We start from the raw sequence: 8,891 nt of genomic DNA, 5'->3' as shown, positions 1-8,891 counted from the left end.
GGGAAATGCCATACCCAGAGGGCAGCACTACCAGAGGACATCAGCCTCTTCCTCTCCACCACTCTCCTCACCAACTTCCGAGAAGCCAGAGGCAGCAAGTAGGATGGAGGGATGGAGAATGAGAGATGCAGCGCAAGGAAACAGAGAAGCCAGCCACATTTTGAGCTTCTAGGTTTAAAAAAAGGCTTATGCTGGGGGAAGGGAGAAGTTTTCAATTCATTGAGGGTATAGACTTAATGTGATTGAGACACTGGACTGGAACTATTACTGTTCTTGTGACTGAAAGTGATCAGAGGAATTTTACTATCTGAGTAATTGGAAAAGTTATAGAGCTCCCCAGCTTCATCCATGGGATTTCATCCATAGGACTGGGAAGTCTTCAGATTGCATTCTTATAGGTAGAAAGGATAAAGTTGCTTTCTACTCTCAAAAAAATTCAAAACCAACCCCCCAAAAGTGCTCCAATAAGCATCCTTGCCCTTAAAAAAAAGTCTATTAAAAAAAGACACACACGCAATAAACCTACTCTGCTATATGTAAATATGGTTTAGGCAAATGCACAGAATATGATCTAGAAAGATATACACGAAACTCAGAAGTGTTTACCTCAAGGGTGGCGGATTAGGGAACAAGAAGGATTTTTACTACACCTGTTATTTCAGTTTTATACACTGAGAATAGAATCATGTATTATTTGTAAAATAAAAGATAAATCGTCTTACTTAAACAGAACCTGCCAAATTTAATTTTAAAAATTACCATAGAATTGCAATCCATAGAGGTCAGTTTGGGATATGGAGAGCGCAAAATATCTTTTCTCAGAGGTACTGGCCTCAAAATTCTGGACCAAGAAGGATCTTACAATGCAGTTAGTTTTCTGTGATCGTATTTGGAGAGGATATACTCACAGTTTCTCAGTCCAAGGGTATGCCTTCCAAGTACTTTCCTCAATGTAAGAAATAGAGTTTCCTTTGAAATTTCTGTGAAGAAACACGGTTCATATCTTTGAATAGGTAGGAATAAGAATGCACAGAGTAAGTATAAAGAATCATGGCAACCTTATGGGAAATACTCAGATGCAGAAAATATCAGCTTTCTGATTTCTGCAGCTGTCAGCCGCCAAGTTGGCTCAATTAATAAAGACAGACTGTAGAGGGCAGTGGCACAAATGATAAGGCCAACTCCTCAGAACCTGACCTTCCTATCTGCCCAATTTCTTCTCCTTTATCATTATCAGCAAATACGTATAAAGAAAATGCATGCCAGGCAACACCACAGCTTTGGTGAAGGGCCCACTGTTGAAACCTCTCCAGGCGTTGGAAGGATAAGGGCAATTAGAAACTAGAGGGACTGATGGACTGGCGTGGAAAGATCTCTTAGGCATATTGCTTAATGAAAAAAATGCAAATCGCTGAGCAAGAAGTAACATGTTTCCTCATTAATATAAACACGTATATGTATGCAAATGCAAAGGGAAGAGACTGGAAGGAAGGACACATACTCAGTGGTGACAGGCGTTATTCTACCGGTGATAGGGGAAGGGGAGGGGACTTCCACATTCTATCCTATATTCTTCTGTGACACTTTTTACAATTATTATACCATGGAAATGTATCCACGAATGACATATGTTTAAAATAAGTTGTTAAACCCCTCAGGTTCAGTTTCAACCACTAACTCTGTAGATGACTTTGAATCTTTACCTTTAACTCTGTCCTTTTCCCTCAGCAACAAATAGGTGACGTTTGAAATTAAGTCAAAACACTTAAGTTGCGTGCCCATCTGCCTGGTGGACATTTCCACTCAACCAGAAACTTTCTGATAGCTTTATGCTCGCCAACAAAAGATGCCTGAAACTGAATTCGGCTTCCTCACACTGGTTCTCCTTCCTGACTGCTGGATATCCATCTGTGTGTTCTGCCACCATCATTCTCCCAATCATCCAGGACAAAAACTCTGGAGTCATATTTGAGTTTTTCTCTTTCCTGTACACCACTTCCCCAACTCTCTAGTCAGTCACCAAATCCTGTCCTTTTCTTTGAAGTGCTCATAGGATTCTCTTTCCATTCCTATCACACCTGCTCTGATTCAACCCTTTTCCCTTTGCTCCTAGATTTTGCTAGAGCTTTCTATTTGGTCTCCCTGAATCAAGCTTTCCTTTCTAGATGGCCCTAGACATGGATTCTAGAATAATCCTCCTGTTTTAATCATTTATCTCTCTGCTTGAAAACCTTCAATGGCTCTCCATAGCTCATAGTGTAACTTTCAAACCTCTATAGCTGATATGCAAGGTTTTTCAAAATCGTATCTTTCATTGCTTTGTAGCCACACTGGTCTACTAAATCCTGGTCATTCCTGAAGCCATGCCTTTGCCTAGGCTTTATTCCCTATTTTTCTCGATTTAGCAAATCCTAGTCACTTTTAGGAGACCTGGTGGTGCGGTGATTAAGAGCTTGCCTGCTAACCAAAAGGCCGGCAGTTTGAAACTACCAGCCACTCCTTGAAAATCTATGGGGCAGGTCTACTCTGTCCTGTCGGGTCTCTATGAGTCAGGAGCAACTTAACAGCAGTGGATTTTGGTTTCAGTCACTCTTTAAGCTAAAATTTTATCCTGTCCATGCAGCTTTCTCTGTCTTCCACATGTAGGTGATTACAGATTCTGGTGAATTAGGGCACCTATGGTCTGCATCTCTTTTAGTACTTAATTATGCACCACTTCCCTTTTCATGTACATTATTTTTCTCCCATCATCATTGTTATGTTAACAGGCTAATGTCTCATACTTCTGTGGCTCCTGCAGTACCTAGCCCTGAATTGGGCATATTAACAGGTGCTATATATAGAAGGCCAGGGACAAAGAAGAAACCTGGACCTAACCGAGGAATAAAATAATAGCTAACATTCACATATGCTAGGTGCTTATATAAATGCTTAACATGTATGAACTTATTTAAACCTCACAACAATCCTATGAGATAGTAATTTTACAGATGAGGAAACTGAGTCACAAGCTAGGTTCAAACCCAGGCAGTTTGGCTTCGAAATCTCTCCTTTTAACCACTTTGTTGTATCATCACCAACGAGATGGAAAGAGGAACATGATCCTGGAAAGAGGATGGAGCAAAATTGGGAAGAGAGCAGAGGTTAAGGCATGAAATGATGGGGCTAAAGAAAAATGGGTCAGGAAAAATGAGGGCAACCACAAGTAAAAGCCTGGAGAAGTGGGCACTATAGTAAGGAGAGGAATGAGGACAAGGAAAAGTTGACAAACAAAAGGTAAACAAGAAAGTCGCTCAACGTGAGTTGGGAAGATGAGGAAGCCCAGGCAGACCTCCAGGAAAAGGCTGTCATGTCGAACAGGGGGCAGAGAACAAACGAGGAAGGGCAATTCTTACAAGACAGTGAAGGTGCCATTGTACTCGTTGGGCTCTGGCACAGGGACTCTGAGGAGCCTCTTCTCTGGGGGGAGGCCAGTACAGGACAGCGTTTCGTTTTGGCAGATACAGAGCTCACATATGCCAGTCTTCATTCCATTGGTGGCATTCTGTTCTGGTTGCTCAGTTAAAGCCATCTGCACCCTTTTTAGGGTGTGATGTGTGACAGCATTCTGTTTGTGTCGCTCAGTTAGAGCCATTTCTGTCCTTTCTAGGGGGTGATGCGTGATGGCATTCTGTTCCTGTTGCTCAGTTGGAGCTTTTTGCCTCCTTTCTGGGGTGTAATTTACAGAATACTCCAATAAATGCTGAATTGCTGGGGAAAAAATAACTCCCTCAGGTGATCCTGGTTGCTCAGTTATGGTAAGCTCTCGATCCAAAGGTTTAACTGTAACTTGCTTTGGAGATATGATCTTCTGCAGGACTGTAGAATGTTTGACTTCCATAGTGGGTTCTGGAGATACGGTAAGCTCTAGATCCAAAGGTTTAACTGTAACTTGCTTTGAAGATGTGGTCTTCTGCAGGGCTGTAGAACGTTCGACCTCCATAGTGGGTTCTGGAGATATGGTAAGCTCTAGATCCAAAGGTTGAACTGTAACTTGCTTTGGAGGAGATGTGGTCTTCAGCAGAGTTGTAGAATGTTTGACGTCTGTAATGGGTTCTGGAGATATGGTAAGCTCTAGATCCAAAGGTTGAACTGTAACTTGCTTTGGAGGAGATGTGGTCTTCAGCAGAGTTGTAGAATGTTTGACGTCTGTAATGGGTTCTGGAGATATGGTAAGCTCTAGATCCAAAGGTTGAACTGTAACTTGCTTTGGAGATGTGGTCTTCTGCAGGGCTGTAGAATGTTCGACCTCCATAGTGGGTTCTGGAGATATGGTAAGCTCTAGATCCAAAGGTTTAACTGTAACTTGCTTTGGAGATGTGGTCTTCTGCAGGGTTGTAGAATGTTCGACCTCCATAGTGGGTTCTGGAGGTATGGTAAGCTCCAGATCCAAAGGCTGAACTGTGGCTTTCTTTGAAGAAGCTGTGGTCCTCTGCAGGGCTGTAGAATGTTCGACCTCCATAGTGGGTTCTGGAGATATGGTAAGCTCTAGATCCAAAGGTTGAACTGTAACTTGCTTTGGAGGAGGTGTGGTCTTCTCCAGGGCTGTAGAATGTTCAGTCTTTGAAGTGAATTCGGGAGTTATGGTAAGTTCCAGGTCCGATGGTTGAACTGTAACTTCAGTCAGGTTTGGATGCTGAGCCTGAACCTGTTCTGGAGGTGGAAATTTTACCTGAGGATACTCTGGAGAAGAAGCTGTAGTCCTCTGCAGGACTGTAGGATATTCAACCTCCTTAATGGGTTCTGGAGTTATGGTAAGCTCCACGTCCACTGGTTTAACTGTGATGTTGGGTAAGTTTGAATGTTGAGCTTGATCCTGACCTGTAGGTGGAACTGTCACCTCATGGTGCACTGGAAATTGAGCTACAACCTCCTCAGGTGGCTCTGGTGGCTGATTTGGGGTCTCTTGCCTGGTTGGAGAAAGTTCAACATCTGTTTTAGGTTCTGGAGTTATGGTAAGCTCCAGGTCCAAAGGTTGAACTGTGACATTGGGTGAGTTTGAATGCTGAACTTCATCTTGACCTGAAGGTAGAACTGTCACCTCATGATGTGCTGGATGTTGAGCTGCAACCCCCTTAGGAGGCTCTGGAGGCTGAGTTGGAGTCTCCTGCTTGATTGGAGTAGACTCAACCTCTGTATTCGGTTCTGGTGATATGGTAAGCTCCAGGTCCAAAGTTTGAATGGTGACTTGCTTTGTAGGAGAAGCTGTGGTCTTCTGCAGGGTTGTAGAATGTTCAACTTCCATAGCAGGTTCTGGAGTTATGGTAAGCTCCAGGTCTACAGGTTTAATTGTGACTTTGGGCAAGTTTGAATGTTGAGCTTGATTCTGACCTGACGGTGGAGTTGTCACCTCGTGATTCACTAGAGGTTGAGTCACAACCTCCTTAAGAGGCTCTGGGAGCTGAGTTGGAGTCTCCTGTTTGGTTGGAGAAGGTTCGACCTCCATATCGGGTTGTGGAGTTATAGAAACCTCCAGGTCCAGTGGTTGAACTGTGACTTTAGTCAGGTTTGGCTTCTGAGACTGTACCTGGTCCAGATGTAGAAGTGTAACCTCAGGGCACTTTGGAGAAGGGGCTGTAGTCTTCTGCAGGGCTGTAGAATGTTCAACCTGTGTAGTGGGTCCTGGTGTTATAGTAAGCTCCAGGTCCAAAGGTTGAACTGTACTTTCAGTCAGATTTGGATGCTGACCCTGAAACTGGTCTGGATGTGGAATGGTCATCTCAGGACAATTTGGAGGAGGAGCTGTAGTCTTCTGTGGGGCTGTAGAATGTTCAGCCTCCATAGTGTGTTCCGGAGTTATGGTAAGCTCCAGGTCCAAAGGTTGAGCTGTAACGCTGGGTAAGTTTGAATGCTGAACTTGATATTGACCTGTTGGTGAAACTGTCACCTCGTGAAGCACTGGAAGTTGAACTACACCCTCCTTAGGAGGCTCCAGAGATTGAGCTGGGGCCACCTGTTGGGTTGTCGAAGATTCCTCCACCTTCGGAGGCTCTGAAGGCTGTGCTGGAGCTCCCTGGTGGACTGGAGAAGGTTCTATCTCCTTAGGGGGCTCTGGAGGATGAACTGGGGCTTCCTGCTGAATTGGAGAAGGTTCAGCCTCATTAGAAGGCTCAGGAGCCTGAGATGGGACCTCCTGCAAGGATGGAGGAGGCTCCACTTCCTTAGGGGGCTCTGGAGGTGAGGCTGGGGCTTCCTGTTGGCTTGGAGAAGGTTCAGCATCTTTAGAGGGCTCTGGAGGTGGGGCAGAGGCCGCCTGGTGGACTGGAAGTGGTTGGACGTTCTCAAAAGGCTTTGGAAGCAGAGCTGGGGCCTCCTCCTGGACTGGAGAAGGCTCTACCTCCTTAGGAGGTTCTGAAGGTGCAGCTGGGACCTCCTGCTGCACTGAAGATGGTTGTACATTTGCAGGGGGTTCTTGGGGTGGAGCAGGAGCCTCCTGCTGGACTGGAGAAGGTTGGACTTCCTCAGGGGGCTCTGGAGGCTGAGGTGGGGTCTCTTGTTGCATTGGAGAAGGTTCTACCTGCATAGGGGGCTCTAAAGACTGAGCTGGGATCTCCTGCGGGACTGGAGAAGGTTCAAAATCCTTAGGGGGCTCTGGAGGCTGAGATGAGGGCTCTTGCTGTATTGGAGAAGGTTCTACCTGCATAGGGGGCTCAGGTGACTGAGCTGGAGCCTCCTGCTGGGCTGGAGAAGGTTCAGCCTCCTTAGGGGGCTCTAGAGTCTGAAATGGGACTCCTTGCTGGTTTGGGGAAGTTCCCACCTGTGTAGGAGAGTCTGGAGGCTGATGTGGAGTCTCCTGCTGGACCAGAGAGGACTCTACCTCCTTAGAGGGCTCTGGAGTAAGAGCTGTGGCCTCCTGCTGGGATGGAGAAGGTTCTGCCTGCATAAGGGGCTCAGGAGATTGAGCTGGGGCCTCCTGCTGGGCTGGAGAAGGTTCAACCTCCCTGGGGGGCTCTGGAGTCTGAAATGGGATCTCCTGCTGGTTTGGGGAAGCTTCCACCTGTGTAGTAGACTCTGGAGGCTGAGGTGGAGTCTCCTGCTGAACCAGAGAGGATTCTACCTCCTTAGGGGGCTCTGGAGTAAGAGCTGGTGCCTCCTGATGGGATGGAGAAGGTTCTGCTGGCATAGCGGGCTCGGGAGACTGAGCTGGTGTCTCCTGCTGGGCTGAAGAAGGTTCTATCCCCTCCAAGGGCTCTGGAAACTGAACTGTGGCTTCCTGCTGGACTGGAGAAGGTTCAACCTTTTCAGGGGGCTTTAGAGGCTGGGATGAGGCCTCTAGCTGGATTGGAAAAGGTCCAATCTCTGTAGTGGGTTGTGGAGATATAGTAAGTTCCAGATCCAGGGGTTTAACTGTGACATTGGGCAACACTGGGTGCTGAGCTTCACTCTGACCTGTAGGTGAAACTGTCACCTCATGATGCCCTGGATGTTGAGTTACAACCTCTGTAGGGGGCTCTGAAGTCTCAGTTGGGGTCTCCTGTATGTTTGAAGGAGGTTCAAACTCCTCAGGTTGCTCTGGAGGTTGAGCTGGGGCTTCCTGCTGGCCTGAAGGAAGTTGGACGTCTTCAGTGGGATCTGCAGGTTCTGTTATGTCTTCCTGCTGGATTGGAGAGGGTCCAAACTCTGTAGGAGACTCTGGAGGCTGAGCTGTGGCTTCCTGCAAGGCTGGATACAGTTCCGCCTCCTCGGTGGACTCTGGGGGCTGAGCTGGGGCCTCTTGTTGGTCTGGAGAAGGTAAATCCTCTGTAGGATACTCTGGAGTTTGAGTTGGGCCTACCAGATGGCCTGAAGAAGGTTCAGCCACAACAAGGGACTCTAGGGATTGAGTTGTGACCTCCTGCTGTTCTGGAGAAGGTTGAACTTCTGTAGTGGTTTCTGTAGTTATAGTAAGCTCTAGATACAGAGATTTAACTGTGACATTTGGTAACGTTGCATGCTGAGTTTCACCTTGACCTGTAGGTGAAACCGTTACCTCATGATGCCCTGCTGGTTGAGTTACAACCTCTGTAGGGGAATCTGGAGGTTGAGCTAGGCTCTCCTGCAAGGCTGGAGAAGGTTCAACCTCTTCAGGGGGCTCTGGAGGTAGAGGTGGGTCTTCCTGCTGGGTTGGCGAAGGCTCATTCTCTTTAACAGAGTCTGGGGGCTGTGTTGGGTCATCCACTTGAATGGGTGAATGTTCAACCTCCTCAAGGAGCTCCAGAGGCTGAGCTAGGTCCTCCTGGTGGGTTGGAGAAGTTTCATCCTTCTTACTGGGCTCTATGGGCTGTGGTGGGCCCTCCTGCTCAACTGGAGAAGGTTGGTAATTGTCAGGGGGATCTGGAGGTTGAACTGGGTCGTCCTGCTTGACTGAAGAAGGTTCGACCTCCTTAGGTGGGTGTGGAGGCTGAGCTGGGATTTGCTCCTCGGTTGAAAAAGGTCCAACGTCCTCAGGGGACTCTAAAGGCTGAACTGGGGCATCCCATTTTGTTGGAGAATGCTCAACCATAGGTTTAACTGATACTTTAGGCGAGACTGAATGGTGAGCTTGAGGATGACCTGGAGGTTGAATTGTCACTCCATCATGCAACGAAGGTAGGGTTAAAACCTCATTTGGGGGCTCTGGATGCTGAGGTGGAACCTCTAGTTGGACTGGAGAAAGCTCAAACTCCTCAGCGGGATCTGGAGGCTTAGTTGGGGCCTCCTGCTGGATGGGAAAAGGTTTGACCTCATTAGGAGGCTGAACTGAAGAAGGTTTTACCTTCTCAGGAGTCTCTGGAGGCTCAGATAGGACCTCATGCTGGGTTGGACATGACTGAACCTCCTTAGTAGGTTCTGGAGTTAGGGTAAGCTGCAGATCAGCAGGTTTAACAGTAACA

General features: G+C 47.1%; 1 protein-coding gene across 1 annotated transcript in view; it reads right to left on the bottom strand.

The window, feature by feature from the left end:
* LOC101343498 (leucine-rich repeat-containing protein 37A2-like) overlaps positions 1-5,485 on the bottom strand; it is a 78,992-nt gene extending 73,507 nt beyond the window's left edge. Inside the window, exons 1-4 of the mRNA XM_023729439.1 lie at positions 4,910-5,485; positions 4,248-4,318; positions 3,396-3,578; positions 909-980 (exon numbers count right to left, since the gene is read on the bottom strand). Of these exons, the coding sequence (XP_023585207.1) occupies positions 909-980; positions 3,396-3,578; positions 4,248-4,318; positions 4,910-5,485 (902 nt within the window). The remainder of the gene's footprint in view (positions 1-908; positions 981-3,395; positions 3,579-4,247; positions 4,319-4,909) is intronic.
* Positions 5,486-8,891: the final 3,406 nt, after the last annotated feature.

This window comes from Trichechus manatus, unplaced genomic scaffold (assembly GCF_000243295.1).
Source record: "Trichechus manatus latirostris isolate Lorelei unplaced genomic scaffold, TriManLat1.0 scaffold00028, whole genome shotgun sequence".
In the NCBI taxonomy this organism is placed as follows: domain Eukaryota; kingdom Metazoa; phylum Chordata; class Mammalia; order Sirenia; family Trichechidae; genus Trichechus; species Trichechus manatus.
The sequence above is the reverse complement of the archived record's forward strand: the minus strand, read 5'-3'. Positions and strand labels throughout refer to the sequence as shown.